At 38.8% G+C, this 25,634-nt stretch overlaps 1 protein-coding gene across 10 annotated transcripts in view; it reads right to left on the bottom strand.

The window, feature by feature from the left end:
* ULK4 (unc-51 like kinase 4) overlaps positions 1 to 25,634 on the bottom strand; it is a 702,682-nt gene that overhangs the window by 535,846 nt on the left and 141,202 nt on the right. For all 10 annotated transcript variants that reach the window (XR_012090659.1, XM_073010314.1, XM_073010313.1 and 7 more), the window contains one exon: positions 15,430 to 15,612. Coding sequence is in view for 9 of the 10 variants with exons in the window: in XM_073010314.1 (XP_072866415.1) it covers positions 15,430 to 15,612 (183 nt within the window). In the remaining variant the exon portion in view is untranslated. The remainder of the gene's footprint in view (positions 1 to 15,429; positions 15,613 to 25,634) is intronic.

Genomic DNA, 25,634 nt, shown 5'->3' with positions numbered 1-25,634 from the left:
AGACTATAATACCTAATACCATCACTGCCACTACCACACACACAAATCCCTCAAAAAGAAAATGACTGAAACTTCCCCAGAGGTCACTGAAAAATTCACAAGTGAAGCAAAGAAAAATGTAAAACATTATAGCAACTCAAGTACATATATAATACCAATCCTTTCATTTAAATTATGGAACATTTCAAAGATACAATAAAGTAGGGTGATTTTTTAAAATCCATTTAACTTTATCAAATCTTAATATTTGAAACTTGTAAGCCCAAATCCTTTTTAAGAAACAGTGAATTAGAGAGACACAACTGAAGCCTGCCTCTCTCCAATCCTACTGCCCTCCCTCTATCCTCAGAAGCAAGCATGCTGACTCTGGTGGGTTACCACCACAGACATTTTTTACTACATAACCATGTATCCATAAGAAATATAACGATTTATATTTTTAAACAATTGTATTTTACTTACCTGGACAAAAAGTGTATCTTTAAACCATTCACTAAACAAAATAATTTACAGTATTAATAATATCCATATCCACATGCTAATGAATATAAGAAAATAATGTACATATGGTGACAACTCCTTTTTTTTTTTTGTATGGTGATGGGGTCTTGCTTTGTCACCCAGGTTGGAGTGCAGTGGTGCAATCTGGGCTCACTGCAACCTCCACCTCCCAAGTTTAAGTGATTCTCCTGCCTCAGCCTACTGAGTAGCTGGAATTACAGGCATGCACCACCATACCCAGCTAATTTCTGTATTTTTAGTAGAGATGGGGTTCCATCATGCTGGCCAGGCTGGTCTTGAACTCCTGACCTCAGGTGATTCACCCACCTCAGCCTCCCAAAGTGCTGGGATTACAGATGTGAGCCACCACACTCAGATGACAACTCCTTTTTACTGAAACATTAAAACAACATAAATATGGAAATGAACTACTCACGTAGTTATTATATTGCCCATATCCTTCTGCAGCTTGCCTTTTTTCACTCAAAGTTTTCTTTATGAGATTTATCCATATTAATTCTTTTCAATCTAGTTTGTTCATTTTTAATTGCTGTATAATATTCCACCACATGGATATGAGTTTAATTATGCAATCTCTTATTGGTTAACTTTTACATTCTGCATCACCTCATGTTACTGCAAACGCTACTGTGATAAACAATTTTTCCAAATTTCTTTGTATTTTTGTATTTTTTGGCTCAGGTATGTGCATCTTCAACTTCATTAGAGATTATAAAATTGCACTCCACTTTACCTAGGTGAGTTTCCACTGGCCCATATCTCTGCCAGCAATTCTGTCAGACTTACAAGTTCGCCAAACTGAAGATTATAGAATAGTCATTTTAACTTTCATTTTATCCATTAGTTTCTAGTTCAAGTATCTTTTCCCAAGTTTACTGACCATTCCAATTTCTTTTTCTATAATATAACTCTTCACCTCCTATGCCCATTTTGTCTTAACTTTTCCTTTTCATTATTAGGCTATTTTTCATATCCTGTATACTAATCATTAAGAAAAGTTTCCCCACAATATCACAAAGACAGTTATGTAAATTTTCTTTTAAATTTTTTTCAAGTTTTTCTTTTCATATTTTAGTCTTATAATGTCAGAAAAAAGAGATCTAACACTCAAATGTCAATAAAAAACCAGCTGAATAAAAATGTGGTACAGTCACACTACAAAGTGCTAATTTAAAAAAAGATGAAGAACATTTCTATAAACAGATATGAAATTAACTCTGAGATAAGTTTAAAAAGGTACAAAATGGGCCGGATGCAGTGGCTCACACCTGTAATTCTCAACACTCTGGAAACACTTTGGGAGACTGAGGCAGGTGGATCACCTGAGCCCAAGAGCTCGATATCAGCCTGGGCAGCATGGCAAAACCCGGTCTCTACCGAAAATACAAAAAAATAGCCGGGTGTCGTGGCACACACCTGTGGTCCCAGCTACCCTGGAGGCTGAGGTGGGAAGACAGCTTGAGCCCAGGAGGCAGAGGTTTCAGTGAGCCAAGATCATACCACTGTACTCCAGTCTTGGTGACAGAGTGAGACCCCACCCCAGGTCAAAAATAAATAAAGTGCACAATGGTGTATGCTATCTTTTATCTTTATATTAAAAATATAAAGATATTAAAATATAATTGTATATAGAAATATAAAAATTATATTAAAAATATAAAAGACATGCTATGTTTTATATTTTAGGGAGAAAATATCACAGCACCCACCAAAGGCCTTTCTAGAGTCAACAAAGCACACAGATTCAAAAGACTACCCAAGATCACATTTTCTGTCAGTTTGTTCAGGAACCTGAACTTGCCAGCAGGGCTACAACTGATGCTCTTCTCCTGTGGGAGTCCTTGCAGCAGCCTGGAAAGCACAGCTCAGGTGCATTAAGAAGAGAGCCACACTTGGTAGGCATGGGAGCCACCTTGGCTTAGGAACTTCCAACCACACAAACACCAAGATACCTTGTAACAACTCCATAGCCATAGCTTCCAGAGTTTCCACAGAGACCAGAGTCACTGCACCCACCTAGGGGAGCCCGAAAGCTGTGACTTCCTACCAAGTATTATCATTCTCCCAGCTTAGATGCAATTTACCAATCAGGGACCATTTTTACCACAAACAGTCCTGCTTGATAATACAAATAACAGGTTGGTCTTATCGGGTTCCCAGAGACACAGAGTTCTCTGTTAACTGAAATTCAAATTCCCACACAGAAGGGGGAAAGGTTTTGTTAACCCTTTACCCATCAATAAGCAGATATAAAGAAAGAGAGGTAAACACAGAGAAAGAGCAGATAGAGGCAGAAAGAGAGATTTATAGATAGAAAAATATGTATTTATACAAATACATATTTAAAAATATATTTTTCTCTATATATATATGGACAGAGAAAGCGAGAGACACGATAGAGAGACAGAGAGAAGATGAGACATATTTACCTATATTTGCAAACAGATATCTGATTGAAATAGATAACCTAGAAAAAATCATTTATGAGAAAGTCAAGAAAACGTGAACCCTGTGGTGAAACCCTGTCTCTACTAAAAATACAAAAAATTAGCCAGGCGTGGTGATGGGCACCTGTAGTCCCAGCTACTTGGGAGGCTGAGGCAGAACGGCGTGAACCCAGGCACTCCAGCCTGGGTGACAGAAAGAGACTCCATTTCCAAAAAAAAAAAAGTGAACTCTGGATTTGTGGCTACTGACATTGTGAATATATTTATTTTTAAAAATTCCTTGTCTTCTACAGATACATATAAGGTAATTACAAAATGATATGATGTATAGATTTTGCTTCAAAATAATTCAGAGGAAGAACCAATGTATATAAATGGAGTGGGAATATAAATGAAACAAAACTGGCCATGGCCAGGTGCAGTGGCTCACGCCTGTAATCTCGGCACTTTGAGAGGCTGAGGCAGGTGAATCACCTGAAGTCAAGAGTTCAAGACCAGCCTGGCCAACATGGTGAAACCCCAGCTCTACTAAAAATACGAAATTTAGCCAGGCGTGGTGCCGGGCACCTGTATAATCCCAGCTACTCGGTAGGCTGAGACAGGACAATCGCTTGAACCCAGGAGGCGGAGATTGCAGTGAACCGAGATCATGCCGCTGCACTCCAGCCAAAGCAAAACTCCACCAAAAAAAAAAAAAAAACTGACCATGAATAAAAAATTGTTGATGATGTGTATATGTAGGGCAATTATATTATTTTTCTCAACTTCTTTTAGGTTTGAAACTTTTTACTGAACACATGCACACGTCCCTTGATAACTGGGGCTGCCTCCCCATTATTCTCACAGTAGCCCTTCTGATTTTCACTCCATCTTCATTCTTAGCGATTCTGAATTTTTTCTTTTTTTGGCAAGTTCAAGTATGTCTTTGCAAGGACTATCTGGCATGTCTATTTTATGACAGAGGGTTTGCAGAGTATCTACTCAGTCATATTATCAGAAACAGAAATATTTTCCAGATTATGTTCTTGTCCTGTTTAGATTTTTTAAGTTCCAAGAACAGTCACCTTCTACCAGACACTCTGATGTAAGAAGACAAAGCATATTTTGTAAGTGGCATGATTTTTGTGCTCAAATTTAGAACAGAGACACAGCTTTCAAGAACCCAAAAATAACTTACTGTGACTCACCAAATTTAAAAAGACAGATATTAGTAAAAAAAGAAAACCTTAATTTACTATGTGACCTCTAAGTATCTCAGCTGAAAATTTTAAAGACAGAAAGGTAAATCAAAAGATATAGAGACTATAATCATGCACTTAATGAAGTGTTAAATCAAAATATTTTTGGCATATGTGCAAGAGTTTAATTTTATCACATTTTTTACTGGCACTATAGCTATTTGCAAGTACATACAAAACTACAGTGTTATGGTAGAGAGATTAATTCAACAAGAAGAGCTAACCATCCTAATGGTTAATGCACCCAATACAGGAGCACCCAGATTCATAAAGCAAGTCCCGAGAGACTTAAAAAGAGACTTAGATTCTCACACAATAATAATGAGAGACTTTAACACCCCACTGTCAACATTAGACAGATCAACGAGACAGAAAGTTAAAAAAGATATCCAGGAATTAAACTCAGCTCTACATCAAGCGGACCTAATAGACATCTACCGAACTCTCCACCCAAAATCAACAGAATATACATTCTTCTCAGCACCACATCACACTTATTCCAAAATTGACCACATAGTTGGAAGTAAAGCACTCGTCAGCAAATGTACAAGAACAGAAATTATAACAAACAGTCTCTCAGACCACAGTGCAATCAAACTAGAACTCAGGATTAAGAAACTCACTCAAAACCACTCAACTACATGGAAACTGAACAACCTGCTCCTGAATGACTACTCGGTACATAACGAAATAAAGGCAGAAATAAAGATGTTCTTTGAAACCAATGAGAGCAAAGACACAACACATCAGAAACTCTGGGACACATTTAAAGCAGTGTGTAGAGGGAAATTTATAGCACTAAATGCCCACAAGAGAAAGCAGGAGCAATCTAAAATTGACACCCTAACATCACAATTAAAAGAACTAGAGAAGCAAGAGCAAACACATTCAAAAGCTAGCAGAAGGCAAGAAATGACTAACATCAGAGAACAACTGAAGGAGATAGAGACACAAAAAAACCCTTCAAAAAATCAATGAATCCAGGAGCTGGTTTTTTGAAAAGATCAACAAAATTCATAGACTGCGAGCAAGACTAATAAAGAAGAAAAGAGAGAAGAATCAAACAAGACGCAATAAAAAATGACAAAGGGGATATCACCACCAATCCCACAGAAATACAAACTACCATCAGAGAATACTATAAACACCTCTACGCAAATAAACTAGAAAATCTAGAAGAAATGGATAAATTCCTGGACACATATACCCTCCCAAGACTAAACCAGGAAGAAGTTGAATCCCTGAATACACCAATAACAGGTTCTGATATTGAGACAATAATAGCCTAGCAACCAAAACAGTCCAGGACCAGACGGATTCACAGCTGAATTCTACCAGAGGTACAATGAGGAGCTGGTTCCATTCCTTCTGAAACTATTCCAATCAACAGAAAAAGAGGGAATCCTCCCTAACTCATTTTACGAGGTCAGCATCATCCTGATACCAAAGCCTGGCAGAGACATAACAAAAAAAAAAGATAATTTTAGACCAATATCCCTGATGAACATCAATGCAAAAATCCTCAATAAAATACTGGCAAACCGAATCCAGCAGCACATCAAAAAGCTTGTCTGCCACAATCAAGTTGGCTTCATCCCTGGGATGGAAGGCTAGTTCAACATATGCAAATCAATAAATATGATCCATCATACAAACAGAACCAAAGACAAAAACCACATGATTATCTCAATAGATGTAGAAAAGGCCTTTGACAAAATTCAACAGCCCTTCATGCTAAAAACTCTCAATAAACTAGGCATTGATGGGATGTATCTCAAAATAATAAGAGCTATTTATGACAGACCCACAGCCAATATCATACTGAATGGGCAAAAACTGGAAGCATTCCCTTTGAAAACTAGCATAAGACAGGGATGCCTTTTCTCACCGCTCCTATTCAACATAGAGTTGGAAGTTCTGGCCAGGGCAATCAGGCAAGAGAAAGAAATAAATGGTATTCAGTTAAGAGAAGAGGAAGTCAAATTGTCCCTGTTTGCATATGACATGATTGTATATTTAGAAAACCCCATCGTCTCAGTCCAAAATCTCCTTAAGCTGATAAACTACTTCAGCAAAGTCTCAGGATACAAAATCAATGTGCAAAAATCACAATAACAGACAGACAGCTAAATACACCAATAACAGACAGACAGACAGCTAAATCATGAGTGAATTCCCAATTACAACTGCTTCAAAGAGAATAAAATACCTAGGAATCCAACTTACAAGGGATTCAAAAGCTAGCAGAAGGCAAGAAATGACTAAGGACCTCTTCAAGGAGAACTACAAACCACTGCTGAGTGAAATAAAAGAAGACACAAACAAATGGAAGAACATCCCATGCCCATGGATAGGAACAATCAATATTGTAAAAATAGCCATAATGCCCAAAGTAATTTGTGGATTCAATGCCATCCGCATCAAGCTACCAATGACTTTCTTCACAGAATTGGAAAAAACTACTTTAAAGTTCATATGGAACCAAAAAAGAGCCCACATTGCCAAGATAATCCTAAGCCAAAAGAACAAAGCTGGAGGCATCACACTACCTGACTTCAAACTATACTACAAGGCTCCAGTAACCAAAACAGCATGGTACTGGTACCAAAACAGAGATATAGACCAATGGAACAGAATAGGGCCCTCGGAAGTAATACCACACATCTACAACCATCTGATCTTTGATGGTTTGATAAACCTGACAAAAACAAGAAATAGCAAAAGGATTCCCTATTTAATCAATGGTGCTGGGAAAACTGGCTAGCCATATGTAGAAAGCTGAAACTGGATCCCTTCCCTACACCTTATACAAAAATAATTTCAAGATGGATTAAAGACTTAAATGTTAGACCTAAAACCATAAAAACCTTAGAAGAAAACCTAGCCAATACCATTCAAGCCATAGGCATGGGCAAGGACTTCATGACTAAAATACCAAAAGCAATGGCAACAAAAGCCAAAATTGACAAATGGGATCTAATTAAACTAAAGAGCTTCTGCACAGCAACAGAAACTACCATCAGTGTGAACAGGCAACCTACAGAATGGGAGAAAATTTTTACAATCTACCCATCTGACAAAGGGCTAATATCCAGAATCTACAAAGAACTTAAACAAATTTATAAGAAAAAATCAAACAACCCCATCAAAAAGTGCGCAAAGTATTTATGCAGCCAACAGACACATGAAAAAATGTTCATCATCACTGGCCATCGAGAAATGCAAATCAAAACCACAATGAGATACCATCTCACACCAGTTAGAATGGCGATCACTACAAAGTCAGGGAACAACAGGTGCCGGAGAGGATGTGGAGAAATAGGAACACTTTTACACTGTTGGTGGGACTGTAAACTAGATCAACCATTGTGGTAGACAGTGTGGCGATTCCTCAAGGATCTAGAACTAGAAATACCATTTGACCCAGCCATCCCATTACTGGGTATATACCCAAAGGATTATAAATCATGCTGCTATAAAGACACATGCACATGTATGTTTATTGTGGTACTATTCACAATAGCAAAGACTTGGAACCAACCCAAATGTCCATCAATGATAGACTGGATTAAGAAAATGTGGCACACATAAACCATGGAATACCATGCAGTCATAAAAAATGATGAGTTCATGTCCTTTGTAGGGACATGGATAAAGCTGGAAACCATCATTCTGAGCAAACTATCACAAGGACAAAAAACCAAACACCGCATGTTCTCACTCATAGGTGGGAATTGAACAATGAAAACACATGGACACAGGGTGGGGAACATCACACACTGGGGCCTGCCGGGGGGGGGTGGGGGGGAGGGGGGAAGTATAGCATTAGGAGATATACCTAATGTAAATGACAAGTTAACAGGTGCAGCACACCAACATGGCACATGTATACATATGTAACAAACCTGCATGTTGTGCACATGTACCCTAGAACTTAAAGTAAAATAATAAAAAGAAAAAAAAAAAAAATACAATGTTACAGCCTGGCGCAGTGGCTCACGTCTGTAATCCCAGCACTTTGGGAGCCCGAGGCAGGCGGATCACGAGGTCAGGAGATAGAGACCATCCTGGCTAACATGGCGAAACCCCGTCTCTACTAAAAATACAAAAACAAAAAATAAGCCGGGTGTGGTGGCAGGCGCCTGTAGTCCCAGCTACTTGGGAGGCTGAGGCAGGAGAATGGCATAAACCCGGGAGGCGGAGCTTGCAGTGAGCCGAGATTGCGCCACTGCACTCCACGCTGGGCGACAGAGCGAGACTCCATCTCAAAAAAAAAAATTTTTTTTAAGAAATGAGGCTAATCTAGCAACTTTATTTAAAAGTTTATTTTAAGGGAATAACTAAGGATGTCCATACAAAAGGATTTAGCCATGAGAATGTTCTCCCTGGCAAATCAATGGAAATTATTAAATGTATGAAAAGGAACTGTTGGAATAAATTATAATCATATGATCGTATATCATAACCTTTTAAAATGATATTGAATAGTTGCATAAATTGACTTAAACACACATTCGTAACACATCACTGAATAGGAGAAGTATGTGCCAGCAAAGAACATAAAGTTGGTCCAATTTCTACAAAAGAAAAAAGGACTCTAATAGCATGACAGCAGGGAAGGGGGAAATATGTGAACGTATACATGTGTATATGTATATATATGCATAGCAAGTATGAACTTGAAAGGATATATATCAAATTTTTTACAGTGGTTACCTCAGAGAGATAAATGTTTAACTTTGGCCTTTGGTGTTCTGTATTCCACATATTCTGAATTTTCTTTTTTTATTTAAATAGAGATGGAGTCTTAGCCAGGAGCAGTGGCTCACACCTGTAATCCCAGCACTTTGGGAGGCCAGGAGTTCAAGACCAGTCTGGCCAACATGGCAAAACTCTGTCTCTATTAAAAATACAAAAATTAGCCAGATGCAGTGGCTCATACCTATAACCCCAGCTGCTTGGGAGGCTGAGACATGAGAATTGCTTGAACCAGGAGGCAGAAGTTGCAGTGAGCCGAGATCACGCCACTGCACTCCAGCCTAGGCAACAGACCAAGACTGTCTCAAAAAAAAAAAAAGAGAGAGAGAGAGAGAGAGATGGGGTCTCACCATGTTGTCCAGGCAGACCTTGAACTCCTAGGTTCATGCAATCCTCCAGTCACAGCCTCCCAAGTAACTGGGGCTACAGGTGCATACCACTGTGCCCAGCTTGAATTTCTATACTACTCATACGAATCCTAAAATTTGTCACTATACAGTCTGATAACAATTAAAGTACATTAGCATTGACTACTTTAAGTTTTTAGATATTATAATTATAGAAAATCATAATGAGCTCATCCAACACATTTCTCCCCAATAAACATCAGGAAACAACCATGAACTCTCAAACTCCTCCAGCCTTGAAAATGAAATATTTGCAGGAAACATTAACAGCTTGGAAGTACCAGAAAAATGACTACAAAGTAAACTAGAAAAATAGAAGAGTTTATTTTATTAATAACAAGTACAAGGATTAGTAAATAAACTCATACCTAACCTACAAGGTTTTTTCTTCTACTTGATCAGGTCTTCCAGAAGCTTCTTGGTCAGTCATTCAAGCATCTCAATTATAAAAAGGTAATCAATTCCCTACATCTAGCAGTGATTCAAGAATCATATATAAAGTACCATCTGCCAATAGTTCAAAAAGTTTCCTATTGGCCAGGCATAGTGGCTCACACCTATAATCCCAGCACTTTGGGAGGCCGAGGCAGGTAGATCATCTGAGGTTGGGAGTTCGAGACCAGCCTGACCAACATAGAGAAACCCCATCTCTACTAAAAACACAAAATTAGCTGGGCATGGTGGTACATGCCTGTAATCCCAGCTACTCAGGAGTCTGAGGCAGGAGAATTGCCTGAACCCGGGAGGCGGAGGTTGCGATGAGCCAAGATCGCTCCATTGCACTCCAGCCTGGAAATCAAGCGAAACTCCATCTCAGAAAAAAAAAGTTTCCTATTAAGTGTTTAGGGGAAAAAAATGGAATAAGGTGGTTTGTCACTTTGATTTTTAATCAAAAGTCCCCTCTCATTCTGGTTACGACTGTTCACTTTTTACATCACAGTGTATGGAACTAAGACTTGTTTTGGATAAAGGAATCTTCTTCTATTAAGCACATCCATGGGCAAGCAAATCATTTTAAAGATGATGACACAAAATAAATCAAGCACTCATGATGCAAATGGCTACTCATCCAAATAGCTGCTGAATAATAACCATCTAAGGACACTGACACCCAAGTAGCTAACACAGATGACAGTGTGAACTGAACAAGTTCCTTCAATACATAAATATCCACTCAAGAAAATGTGTATGATTCAGAAGAGAATAGACTCTACCACCTAGTTGGTTTAAGATGAAAACCTGGCTACAGTTACAAATTTCAAATGGAGAATCAGAGATTAATTATCAACTACAAATAACTATGAAAACATGAAGTATACTGATAATTAAATAATGTTAAACTCTAGGTTTTATTATAAGAAAATACAGCATGTGGCTTAAACGATTGCTGGCTAAATTACAAGTAAATAGTACCCACATAATCTACTTTTCCAGAGAACAATCTAGCAACATTAATGCAGTGCCTTACAAATGTATATAACACTTGAGGTAATCTATTAGAGGTGAACACAAAGATGTAGATAACAAGGTGTTCATCATATCATGATGAGTAGCAACCAAAAAACAGGAGCCAAACAGTTCAATAGTGAAGGAAGAGTTAAATTATTGGTGCATCACAAAAGAAATCATGTAACAAGTTTTTTTAATGTCCCTGAGGAATATTTAATGACACAGTAAAACACCCATGAAAACAGCAAGAAAAATCAATACAATTTTATTTTAACTTGGTAAATGTGTGCATAAAATGCATAGACACAGACAGAAAACTAAAAAGAGATAAATCAACATGTTAACAATAATTATGTCTGGGTAGTGAGATTCCAGCTGATTTTGTTTTCTTCTTTAGAGTCTTCTAAGTTTTCTGTAGCTAACAGTAATTTCTTTTATTTAAAAGGAAGGGAATGAACTCTTTTGGAGGCTGGGTTTCCATTGTAAAAGACCATAATATATGAGCATCAATCCCGCTAAAAAACAACACATAGAATTCATTCTCCCTGTTCAACAGGAAGCAACTTTGTATTTGCTCCTGGGTCTCTCCCTCTTCCACTCATTCTAACCTATCAATAATAAGGCTGGTAAATCTGCACCTCAAACACACATGTACAGACATGTATAGACAAAGACACTCACTTTTTTTTAAGTAACAAGAAGACAATGATCATTGCGCTAAAACCCCTTAGGAAGGTCAATATCATGACCCTACCTGAGCTGGGTCTTCTTCCAGCTGCCCAGATTCTTCCATGTCCCTTCCTCCCTGCTGGCTGTGCTCCAACCTTGCTGACCTTCTTTCTCTTCCCACATCTCCCTAAGATCTCTCACACTTCATGAAGGCTGAACCACAAAGTTCTGCCCCTAGATCTTCACATTCCAAGCTCTTTCTTATCATCCAAGGCCAGAATGCACCTTCTCAGAGAGGTCTCCCCTGACTGTTCTCCATCCCAACCTAGGCTAATAATGTCTGGCTCCACTCTACCTGGACACTGCCCCTAACAGTCACTCTATCACATATCCTGTTCTATGTTCTTCAGGGCACTAAAACCATCCCAAATTACTGTGTTTTCTTGTTTATTATCAGCCCCTCCTGTTAGGGCATAAGCACTTATATCTAGCACTTATACATTCCAAGAACTTGACAAAATTACTCAACACACTGTCTCATCTGTGAAAGACCCAGAGTTGAAAATCATTTGGCCCAAAGTAAATGTTCAGGGCCAGGCATGGTGGCTCACACCTGTAATCCCAGAACCTTGGGAGGCTGAAACGGCGGATCGCTTGAATCCAGGAGTTCAAGACCAGCCTGGGCAACATAGTAAGACCCCATCTCTATTAAAAAAATACAAAAATTAGCCAGATGTGGCGGTGTACGCCTATAATCCCAGCCATTGGGGAGGCTGAGGTGGTCACCTGAGTCCAGAAGGCCAAGGCTACAATGAGCCAAGATCACACCACTGTACTCCAGTCTGGACAACCAGAGTGAGACCCTGTCTCAAAAAAAAAAAAAAAAAAAAAAAAAGCAAATGTTCAATATATTGCAATTTTTTTTAACTTTGTTAATATTTTTATTAAAATAGAACCTTGTAATCTAAATAAAAATTCATTGTACATTTTTGAGGGTGTCACAGATACATTTAAAAAACTACAAGACGAGAGAGAAGATGCACTTCTCCCTATTCCTACCACTAAGTACAGCCAAAAACCCTGGGCAGTATATAGAAAACAAATATGACAGATACATGGAAAGAAGGCAGAAGACCACCTAGGGACCTTGAAACCTGAGGATCGATACAGCAATGCATTCATTGAGTTGTGTTTTTGCTTCTTATATCCTAGATTGGGTGTTGAAAAATCCAAGAGCCTAGAAACACCAACAGGTATACATACGCAAATACACAAGAAAAAACAGCTCTCTCAAACCAAAGGACCAAGACAGGGGCAGCCTGGCAAGACGGAAAATTTTTAGAAAATAGCTACTCTACTTCAGCCAAGCACCATGGAAAAACCACACCCCAGCCCCACCAGCAAAGAGCAAGTAGGGAGCCTAGACTTCCAACCTCATGTGACCATGGCAAGGTGCCCCAACATGATCCCCTGCCAGAGTGGTGTCACAAAAGACCAAGCAAGGAGCTGGGGCTTTCATCCCAACCAAACGATAGAGAGTCTTCCATCATGCTGCACAATGTTTCCCCAGTGATGAGGCATCCGTTCCACTCCACCAGTATCGGTGGAGGCAATAATGAGGATCCTTCCCCTCAGCAGCCAGGGTAGCATCAGAGGAGTCCTGGTGGAAAGCCTGGCCTCGCACTCTCACCCAGCAGTAATGAGGAGCTCTTCTACCTCCTGAGGTGACAAAAGCAGTCCACTGGGGATCTGTGCTTCCATCCCAACCCAGCAACATCCATGTAGCACCCTTCTTCCCCCTGCCAATTCAGTGTCAGAGGGAACTCTAAAATAGAAGATTCAAATAAAATCCATCACCACCCAAAATATGTCTTGTGTACAGAGTTTCAGTTTTGCAGGATAAAAAGGTTCTGGAGCTCTGTTTCACAACAATGTGAATATATTTAACACTACTGAACTGCACACTTAAAAATGGTTAAAATGATACATTCTGTTATGTGTTATCTACCACAATAAAAATTTTTTTTAAGGTACCAATAGTAATCAAAAGTAAAAGACTGCTTATCATTCCATGCAATTGCTCATTTCCTTAAGACATGTGGAATAGTAGTTATGTATGATAAATAATTAAAATTATATTAACATACAACCTATTTTACTGCTTTTGTGAAATACTGTATTTGAAACTCAATCAATCCATGCCTGTGCTGAGGGTAAAACACACACACACACACACACACACACACATTTTTCTAAAACTCTCAGCCTTTCTAACCATGGATTACACGGTAAAATTATTCAAGTATTACTTTTTCTGATATAATGATAAGAACATTTAATGAGTGAAAATTTAATAGCAAAAACGAGACACATAGATTTGTTAGAAAAAAATACTTTCTCTGAGGCACAAATTTCTTAGCAGAATCTAAATCAGAATAATTAAAGACAAGAAGTGGTTTACCTCTATTTGGACTTCCACAGATCAAGTTTACTATGTAAATCTGAGGGTTATTCATAATAGTTACTGAAATTTTAAGTTTTATCATAAAAACCAAAATGTGTTTCATTTAAAGCAGAAGAACCATGGTAAACAGTGTACTTAAGTGGTTCCATTCCACACTTCCAAGCAGTGTTACCTTCACATGTTTTGCAAAACTCTGAATTGAAAGGTACACCTCTCTATCTCTTATAGAAAAAAAAGACCTGTAATCCCAGCACTTTGGGAGGCCAAGGCGGGCTGATCACAAGGTCAGGAGATCAAGACCATCCTGGCTAACACGGTGAAACCCCATCTCTATTAAATATACAAAAACAAAAAATTAGCCAGGCTTGGTGGCGAGCACCTGTGGTCCCAGCTACTTGGGAGGCTGAGGCAGGAGAATGGCATGAACCCAGGAGGCGGAGCTTGCAGTGAGCAGAGATTGTGCCACTGCACTCCAGCCTGGGCAACAGAGCAAGACTTCACCTCAAAAAAAAAAAAAGAAAAAAAGAATGACTGGTTGAAATAATGCTGCACACTACATTCTCCTCATGAGAATTCACAATCACAATACACATTAGCATATTAAAAACTGGGAAAAATTGTACAACTGAAAATATTTCTAAGTTAGACTCATTGCTTTCCAAATTTATATATAGCCAGACCTACTTTATTTTTTACCTGTTAACACATCATCAAACACTAATATTCTCAGGCAGAACTTCTCAAACCATAAAGTTCAAACAAATCACCTAGAGATCTCACTAAAATGTAGATTCTGATTCAGCAGGTCTGCATGGGGCCTAAGAGTCTGCATTTCCAACATGCTTCTAGGTGATGTCAACGCTGCTGGTCCAGGGATCACCCTTTAGCAATGAGCTAGAGAAGACACTTCGAGAAAGGCTACTAGAGAGACCTGTTTATCACTATACAGTTCTGTGATATGAATTTAATACTTACAAACTCTACCGTATATACAATAAAGGCATATAAAGGACTAGAAGAGGATAGTTTAAAAACAGAATGAGGGCTCTATAATTTTGACTGGCAGGGTATTACAAGGAAAGGAATAAAAATAGGACAGCGTAAGCAAAAAAGTATAAAGGAACTCCTCCCCCTAAAAAAGGCAAAGGATATGGGAGAAAGAGATGGAAGCTGGAGTTGGTGAGGCATAAGAAATGCCAGTATATAGGAAGCACTGAGACATTTTCTAGTTTAACATTACCAAAATGGGACAAGCAGGCAGAAGCCATTTAAAGAATTTCTATTTTAATCACTAAAAGGCTCTTATAACATGTTCGGATGAACACTCTGTGGTACAAAAGTTTGGCAAAGTTCAAAAAGGCCTCTTGGGATGAAAAATGAATTCTACAAACACGACATTACTTGCAGAACCACTAAAATTGCAGAAGAAAACAACAATTTTTAATGTAGAGTAACAGGTAAAACCTAAGTCAAACCTTTTCTTGGATTAGTCTTTGAAGATGAATCCCACAGGACAACATGGCAGTGAATAAGGTCAACATGTACTGCTGAACTTTGCAGATAGCAGAGGCCAGGGAGTTTATTACTGAGTTCAGTCCCACCTTTTCAATAACATTCTGGAAGGCAGTAGGAGAATGGCGAGTGATTCTACACAAGGCCTACAAACACAAGAGAACAGATCTGTCAGGCAACTCCAAGTGCATCAATCATTCCCCTGAAAGGTAACACAGGCTTCTGTGTCAAGGAGTAGAAGGTGCTTACTTGGCTCTTTTATTACATATTTTGGCACAAGAAAGTTGGAAATTTTCAACAAACTTAAAAATAAAACAATCTGGCTGCCAATAAAAGCTAAAGTTGTTTTAAAACACTAGAGACTACTGTAGCAATAACCATTAAATTGATAAATCCATAAACCTGTATAGAAAAATTTCCCTTTAATTAATAAAACACATTATCAAATACCTTCAGATAATGAACTAAGTGCTGAAAAACAGTTGTAAAAGTGAATATCTGGCATTTATTGTTTACAGTGTGAGGAACACTATCTGTAAATATCTGAAGATTATTTCATTTAATTCTTCTAACAAATATGAGAAAGGTAGTATTATTATCTTCATTTTATAGAGATAAAACTAAAGCATACAGTAGTTAAGTAACTTGCTGAGAGGCATATAGCTAGTAAGGAGCAAAGCAGGGAATTAAACTGATGTAATCAGACCCCAGACTGTTCCTAAATTGCTCTCAGACTATTAGACATGAAACTTAAAATCAGCTAACAAAATGTATTAAGTATTGGAATAGAAGTGGGCTCAATTAATCGCGCTTGGAAAGGAAGAAAAAGTCAACAAAAGGTATATAAAGAAGATGACGCTGAGCCAGTTTTTGAAGGGTAGATGGGAAATAGGTGAACAAGTGAGTTAAAAAGAAATTCAAGCTTGAGAGAACAGAACAAGTATTCACATGGAGACATAAAGATGTAAGCTGTCTGATGCAATTAGAACATTTATCAAGTGCAGAAAAAGAAGTACACAGTAGGAAAGAAGAAAACCTTATGATCTATCTAGAAAAGCAGGCTGGAGCCAGAGTTGGTCAAAAAGCTAGGAACTTAAAAATTTATGCCATAAGGAAAGGGAAGGTCTTGAAAGGTTTTAAGGAAAAGAAAGACATGATGATATTCCGTGTGTGCATGAGAGACTCCAAAGAGAGAAATAAGCTTAAGCTAGAAATAGTTTTATAAAAACACTCATTATAATATCATATAAGCTCTCTCTCCCTGATTTATATTTTAAACAGATTTATAACCTTGATAAATAACAAAAAGATCAAATATAAAACAAACAAATAATGATGTCAAAAGGAGGGACAGGAGGGAGGGAGATATAAAAAAGATACAAGACTTTGAAAACTATTTCCATTTTCTTAATCATCTTAGAAAAAAATTTAAAACCTTTTTCTCTCCAAGAATAAATTTCCTTTAAATGTCATTCAGTAGAGACGGGGTTTCACCGTGTTAGCCAGGATGGTCTCAATCTCCTGACCTCAGATGATCTGCCCACCTCAGCCTCCCAAAGTACTGGGATTACAGGTGTGAGCCACTGCACCCAGCTCCAATCTTTATGAAAATGCCAAGATGACTTTATTATAGCCAGAAAGGAAAAGGTAAATATAACTCATGTCAAGGAAGGACTTTTTTCCAGAAGCTTCCTCTTGAGGGCAGGACTGAGAGGTGGGAGGTAGGAATGGGGCCACAAAGAACCTTCGATCTTTCACGTTTATACCATTCAAATTTTTCCAGTAAATGCATATTATTTTATAGTAATATTTAAAGTTGCACTTCAATGCCAATGACTATATTACTCTTTTACTTGTATTGAAATAAACATTTATGGGAGATTTTTTAATTAATAATGTATACATTTACTGCCATTTCTGAAATAAACAAGTAAATATATACACTGAAAAAATGAGCATTTGTAGAGTACGAACTATATACTTCTCCCTAAAAACGAGTCCCTTTCCTTGTGGAACTATAATATGAAACACCTATAAAATTCTATAAACACCTATAGAATTAATAATCACTGACTCCATTTCAAACATATACCAGGGATTTTTGTTCATTTAGAGATATCTATATCAGAATGACATTCAATCAAATAATTAAACTCTGCTTTGGGCATTTTTCAAATAACTTTTCAGTGTGTCCTCTTTCTTTCAAAAAAGCTACAGATGGGTAAATTAGATATCATGGTTTAGAAAATATGAAACTAGGGTTCTTCAAATCTAAACTCCAAATTGCATGAGTTTTGGTAGAAAAGTATTAATAGTAGTAATATCTGAAAAAAGGAATATTAAAAATGAATTCACTTTATTTTTTTCTCTGTGTTCATGTAACACAACAGAAAAATGAATTCACTTCTAAAAATCTGGTTATAATTTTAAAATTTTGAGAGGTAGGGGTGTGTGTATGTGTGTGTGTATAAAAAGCATTCTTTAATTAAAAAATAAAAATTGTAAAAGTTTTAAAAATGAATCTAAAATTGCTGTTTATGAAATCAAAACAGTATTGTTTAATTATTTTCCTAATCCAAGTATTTTTTTAAAAAAAAAGATCATTTGAAGTGATGTCTCTAAAGATCAGAATTTTTCTAGCAAATTAGGATTCTCTCAGCAATGACTTCAACACAGCTAAACAATAAGTCTCATTAGCACTATAACAATTCTTAGAGGAGCTGGCACTGCAAAACCGACTTTCCACTGATATAAAATCCCTACCCAGTTATGATGGGGAAATGTCTTAATAAAAGATTTTCCCAGACTACTTCTGGACAACTGGAATGGATCTTCTTCAGAATGCCATGCAACAGCCTAATAGACTTTCCGTTTTGAAAAGCTCATGCAGAAAATACTCTAATTCATTTCTAAATATCAAACTCGGTTGAAAGCTTCTGAGCAACTGAGAAGATGCACAGAGCCTTACCAGAGCCTTACCAGCACACTAGTACTTGTATTTTCTGAATCAAAAAAAAAAAAAAGAAATCAAATCAAATCTGATCTTCAGTGATGTGGTTTTTAAACATTTACTTATTAAAATAGAGTCTGGTCAGGCACAGAGGTTCATGCTTGCAATTCCAGAACTCAGGGAGGCTGAGGCAGGCGGATCACAACGTCAGGAGTACGAGGCCAGCCTGGCCAACAAAATGAAACCCCATCTCTACTAAAAATACAAAAATTAGCCTGGCCTGCTGGTGGGTGCCCGTAATCCCAGTTACTCGGGAGGCTGACGCAGGAGAATTACTTGAAACAAGAAGGTGGAAGTTGCAATGAGCCGAGATCATGCCACTGCACTCCAGCCTAGGCAACAAGAGTAAAACTCCATCTCAAAAAAAAAAAAAAAAAGAGTCTGAGATTATATTTTAAAACTGGAAAAAATTGTTCCAGTTCAAAATTCACTTCAAAATTTACTTCGAAAAGAACATTTAGTGTTACCTCCAGAATTTGAATTTTCTTAGTCTGTTCAATAAAAGCAGTTTCCAAGAAACAGACTCACTCAAAATTGAAGGCTGCATATCTGTTAGAAACATATGAGCAGAATCGCCAAGGAAGAAAACGTTTAAGAACCATTTCTTTTTGGTATTTCAAATGATTTTTTGATGTCATATGAAATTACCCTGGGAGGTTTTTCAAACTACACACACTCTTATCTGACCCCTGAGAGATCTTAAGATATATCAGAATAGGGGCAGGGGGTGGACAGAGAAGAGGAAGTAGTCAATGTTGCTTGAAAAGCTCCCCTCCAACCCCAGTGAGAACCACTATCCTGCATACTTCTTCACTTTTTGACACCTTTTCATCTCAGCACTTCAGTAATTATGATTACTTTAGCTACCTCTCTCATAGGAGCACTGTACTCAATCCAACTCTACAGGTTTCTCTGGTTCTCACTATGGTCCCTATAGAGATTTTCCCTATAATCCCAACAAGTCTAAGAATCACTTTTATCTATTCAACACATTCCCCAAGTCAGGTCCACTCCTTCCAACTACCAATACCTACCAATGCTGCCACTCCTGAGTAGAGAGGACAAGTTAGTTATATTTTACTCTAAGTCACACTGGTGTATTTTAAGAGCTGCAAGGACTAGGGCAGTGGTTCTTAAATATCAGCAGGCAAAATCACCTGGAAGCATGTTGAAATAGAGATTACTGGCCTCTCCCCACAGGGGACTCTTGTTCAGTAAGTCTGAGTTTGGGCCCAAAAAACAACACTTCTATCAAGTTCCCAGGAAATGTTAATGTTGCTGGTGTGGAGAGAACACACCGGTGTAGAACAATCCACGGAGCCAAGAGATCGTTAGGAGAAATAGGTCAGAAAATCACTGACAGGCAGGAAATCCAGATGGTTACAAGTGGAACAACGTGTACAGGTTGCTCCCTCAGCACTAAGCCATGCTATCCTCCACCTGCTCATTCATTCATCTGATTAGCAGATATCTACTCAGCACCTACCACGTGCCCAGAAAAGGAACAACAGGACTTCTGTCTTCCTAGAACTTACACTAATGAAAAAAACTGTGCATGAGGCCAGATGCGGTGGCTCACGCCTGTAATTCCAGCACTTTGGGAGGCAGAGGCGGGTGGATCACATGGTCAGGAGTTCGAGACCACCCTGACCAACATGGTGAAACCCTGTCTCTACTAAAAATACAAAAATCAGCCAAGCGTGGTGGTGCACACCTGTAATCTGAGCTACTCAGGAGGCTGAGTCAGGAGAATTGCTTGAATCCAGGAGGCAGAGGTTGCAGTAAGCTGAGATCACACCACTGCACTCCAGCCTGGGTGACAGAGCGAGACTCTGTCTCCAAAAAAAAAAAAAAACACTGTGTATAAATACATTAAATAAATAAAGCTGTGTTCATTAGAGGGGCCAGAGCAGAGCCAGGGAGGTCCTAATTGAGGAGGTGACACTTAAGCTGAGATCTGAAATAAGGAACTGGCGATGTAAAAACCAGCAGAGAACATCCAAGCAAAGGAAACAGCAAGGGGGAAAGGTCCTGAGGCAGAAAAATGCTTGGAAATCCTAGGAAATGTCTGAAGGTAAGTTTGGAGACAGAGTGAGGGAGGGAATGAGTGTTACGAGATGGAACCGAAGAGGTAGGCAAGGGCCAAATCATGCAAGATATTGAAGATCATGTTAAGAATTCTGACCTGTATCACCAAATGTATCCTCCAAGACATGCTCCTGAGAGGTAAGTAGCAAAAAAGACCTTAAGAAGGAGATTCAGCTCTGTAAGCCATCCCAGAGAGGAGGCAGTTGTCATTCCTTGCCAGGAATGTGTGTGAATTATCTTCCAAATGCATATTCTCAGTTCCTATATCCTCAGTCTTTAATAAATCCTCATGTAAATCTGTTAACCATGCAGATGCAATTTTTTTTCTTAAGATTATGATGTTAGAGTAACTGTATAACGATCTCATGCCGTTCCCCACCTGCCTTTTATGATTAGCAGGAATTTTATGGCCAATTCCTCTTTGTCTCCCAGTAAAGAGGGGAGTTTAATCTTATTAACCTCTGCCCTCTACTCACATGTAGGGCAGGATGCTCCCTCTTAATCTTTGCAAGAAAAATCTTAACTTGCTATCAACAGGCCTGGTATCAAACAGAAAGAGATAAACAAAACATAGTCCTAGATTTCAAGGAGTTCAAAATGTATGACATTATAATAAAATAAACGTAACTAATTTACTAAGCAAAATTGCTGCTTTTAACATTAATATTACCTTAAAGCAGTCATCAATTTTCAACTTCTACCTAGTACTACGAATAAAGTATTATTAACCCTTCCAAAAAATTGAAAGCTTTGAAAAGTTTAAGCATGTAAGAAGAGGAGATATGATTTTATGAAGTTCATTTTGTGTGGAGAATCAAGTTGGTGGAGCCTAAAACTGGACTTTGGAAGACCATTTAGAAAGCTACTCCAGGTGAGAGATGGTAGTGGCCTGGATTATGGAAGTAGCCATACAGCTGCAGAAAGATGTGGGCAGATCTGAGAGATGCTGATGAGTTAGAATCATAGGACAGGTTGACCAGCTGGTTGTAAACAATAAAGTGGAAGAACTTAAGGGAAAGGAAAGTATCAAGGAGGACTTCTAGCCCTTTGCTTTCTTAATACTCCTTCCTAATCTTCCCACCCAGTATCCATATGGCAGTCTGAGAAAGGAGGTCAACAAGGGAAAAGAGAAGCAGACTGGTAGTAGCAAGGGAGGGTGGGGTAACATGGAGGAGGCCTCCAGTGTGGAGTCAATGGGAATTGGCTACACTAAGGGGAACAAATGAACTGAATGAACAAATCAGTAAGTATACTGAGAATAATGAGAACCCAGTTTCTCTGTGAGAAGAGATTTACAAACACAGAAAGAGGGAAGACTAGACCAGGCGTGATGGCTCACGCCTGTAATCCCAGCACTTTGGGAGGTCAAGGTGGGCAGATCACGAGGTCAGGAGTTTGAGACCAGCCTGGCCAACATGGTGAAACGGCCTCTATACTAAAACTACAAAAAAATTAGCTGGATGTGGTGACGCACACTTGTAATCCCAGCTATTCAGGAAACAGGGTCAGGAGAATCACTTGAACCCAAGAGGTGGAGGTTGCAGTGAGCCGAGATCGCGCAATTGTACTCCAGCCTGGGCAACAGAGCAAGACTCCGTTTTGAGAAAAAAAAAAAAGAAAGAGGGAAGACTAGAAAGAATTCTGAGGTATTAAAATTAAAATATAAATTCATGAGGTTTTTTCCAAATGTGTACATTGACAGACATTTTAAAAATATAAATGTGTATGCATGGGTACATATATTTTATCCAGCTTTGAATACTGAGAAGCAACAATGACACTCCCCAGGGAATGAATACAAAGAGCACCCAGATCTTTGTTTTGAAAAACTTAGGATTTCTTGGAGAAATGACTGATTCCAAGGCTGGCACAGGAAGAGCACAAAAGGAGCCCAGAATGGTACGTAGTATCAGGAGTTAAGGAAGTGCTCAGTGACAGAAATAAGTCCAAGGACACAGAAGTCATCTTGAAAGGATCCCATTGGCCAAATCTGGGATGATTAGAGCACCCAAATAATAAGCAGTAGCAGTAATAGTATCGCATTACAACCCATTGAATAAAATCTATATCCACGAGTCCATGCTGATATAAACATGTACATGCAAGTTGAAGAAGGGAAAGTGCTTCCTCAAAATAGAATTCCAACTTATATATAAGACTATCAAAATCATTTGCATAGCTAATGATCAATGCAAAAAAAATGGTGTTTACATTTTTAAACAGTTACTGAAAGCAAAACAAACCAAAAGAATATGCAACAGAGACTGTTTATGACCTGCAAAACCCAAAATATTTATTATCTGGTCCTTTATAGAAAATATTTGCCAACCTCTGATGTAAAAAGAATGATGCAAAAGGATAATCATCACATAGCAACCACCACAGAGGTATCTGGTACAGTTAACAGTCATCAATGGATGCTATGGAGGTTTAATGAGGAAACACAAACAGACCCAGGCTGGGCCTCACCCCACACAATAAAAGTTGTGCACTCTAAAAATTGTAAATGACATGAAAAACACAAAGACTGAAGAACTGTGTCAGACTGGAGAAGACTAAAGAGCTATGAAAACAAAACACAGCCGGGCGCAGTGGCTCACGCCTGTAATCCCAGCACTTTGGGAGGCTGAGGTGGGTGGATCATCTGAGGTCAGGAGTTCAAGACCAGCCTGGCCATCATGGTGAAGCCCTGTCTCTACTAATAATACAAAAATTAGCCGGGTGTGGTGGCAGGTGTCTGTAATTCCAGCTTCTCGGGAGGCTGAGGCACAAGAATCGCTTGAACCTGGGAGGCAGAGGTTGCAGTGAGCCAAGATCATACCACTGCACTCCAACCTGGGCAACAAGAGCAAAATTCTATCTCAAAAAAAAAGAAAGAAAGAAAAGAAAATACAATCCATGCTACTGAACGGGATCTTGGCACAGAAAAGAAAAAGGAGACACTATTGGGACAACTGGCAAAATTTCAATGAAAAGTTAATGATTCAGATAAATGCTAAGTGCAAGTGATAAGAAGCCCAAGATAAAAGAGTCAAACTTGATGCATCAGATGAAAAAAGGAAGGACTAGAAGGTATGAGACTTTGGTGGGAACAACTGAAAAAAACTTTGCCAAGAAAAGAAACCATGCTGAATATAAAGATGAAAACCTTTATAATGTAATCTTTATAACGTAAGCCCAATTAAACCAAGACAGATTTTTCTAAAGGCTCAGGATTAAAATGAATGTCTTAAAATATTATTCAAAGGCGCCTCAAGAAAGTTCACTGGTATACTTGGTAACTCTTTCTGACTGTTTACCTGTAACTATTATTATTATTTTTTTTTTTAGACGGAGTCTCGCTCTGTCACCCAGGCTGGAGTGCAGTGGCCGGATCTCAGCTCACTGCAAGTTCCGCCTCCCGGGTTTACGCCATTCTCCTGCCTCAGCCTCCCAAGTAGCTGGGACTACAGGCGCCCGCCACCTCGCCCGGCTCATTTTTTGTATTTTTAGTAGAGACGGGGTTTCACCGTGTTAGCCAGGATGGTCTCGATCTCCTGACCTCGTGATCCGCCCGTCTCGGCCTCCCAAAGTGCTGGGATTACAGGCTTGAGCCACCGCGCCCAGCCGCATACCTGTGATTATTAATACCATAATTAGTTGCGGGTTTTTGTAATTTTGAAAACATGTGGCTCCTGAAACAAACGTGTGTATAATCAATGCTATATATCCTTTCTTAATGGTAATCAGGAGCAGGATTTATATCCATTAATCTTCAAGATTATACGGGTAACATAACTGAAAATTTTCCATAAATACCCACAGGATTTAGCAACATGAAAGTTACTAGTAACCTTAGCAAGATTAGCTTCAGTGGTATTTTTTGGACAGCACCAGATTGGTCTAAAAGGGTAACGTGGGCCAGAAAGGAGCAACAGTATGCAGCAATAACTCTTTAAAAAGGTATGGCTAGGAATGGGGGGATATGCAGCCAAGATTGTGTGTGTTGTGGGGGCGGCGGGGGTGGTAAATTAAAAAACACTGAAATGCTGACTAGAAGGATCTAGTAGAGAAAGAAAGGTTTGAGATTCAGGAAAGGGCAAAAATAACCATTTGAGTGAGGTTCCCAAGAAGGGTCCAGGAAGAAGATTTGGAGAAACATGAAGAGGTTTGTCTCTGACAAGAGAAGGAACAGCTTGTCAATGGTACCAGGAAGGACAGAATTGAGAGAGGACAGATGTGCAGGTAAATAAGTCTACTTACATGGCAGAAGGCAGTTGGGATAGTTCCCATCAGATGCCTTCACTTTTCCCTGGGCAGCAAGGGGAAAGTCATGAGTGAGGATGTGTGATGAAAATGAAGGGTTGAGGGTATAAGGAAAGAAGACAAAGTAAGAAATTGCCACAGAGAGAAGTGCAAGAGTGAGCTGAACTAGAGAAATACAACAAGGATGCCACATAGCATTGAAGAGCCCAGACAAGACTGCTAACTCAAAGGGGTATTTAAATAAATCATAGGAGAGAGGGTTATATTTGTTCAGTAGACTATTAAATTGATACAAGTGTGTTAACACATCTTTATACATAATTATCCTTTATACCAAGTTATTATAACCACACGAGTAAAGTAGTAGGCAACCAATCAAAACACAAAAACGGCAAAATCACAGATGCTTGAACATTAAAATGAATTCATCTGAACCACATGATAAACTCATTTGACACAAAATCTGAATGGGGATGCTAACACGGAAAAGTCAGGGAACACTAAAAATATAACAAACCAAATGCTGTACCCTATATACTGCCACAGTTTTCTACTACCGCCTCTAAATTGTTTTTGAGGCTGGGTGCGGTAGCTCATCCCTGTAATTCCAGCACTTTGGGAGGCCAGGACAGGCAGATCGCTTGAGGCCAGGAGTTCAAGACCAACCTGGGCAACATGACAGGACCCCATCTCTACAAAAATACAAAAAAATAAGCCAGGCCTGATGGTGCATGCCTGTAGTCCCAGCTACTTGGGAGGCTGAGGCACTAGAACTGCTTGAACCCAGTAGGTGAAGGTTGCAGTAAGCCGAGATCACACCACTGC

Source organism: Chlorocebus sabaeus, chromosome 22, assembly GCF_047675955.1.
Source record: "Chlorocebus sabaeus isolate Y175 chromosome 22, mChlSab1.0.hap1, whole genome shotgun sequence".
Lineage (NCBI taxonomy): Eukaryota > Metazoa > Chordata > Mammalia > Primates > Cercopithecidae > Chlorocebus > Chlorocebus sabaeus.
Note: the sequence above shows the minus strand (reverse complement) of the source record. Positions and strands in the feature narration are given on the sequence as shown.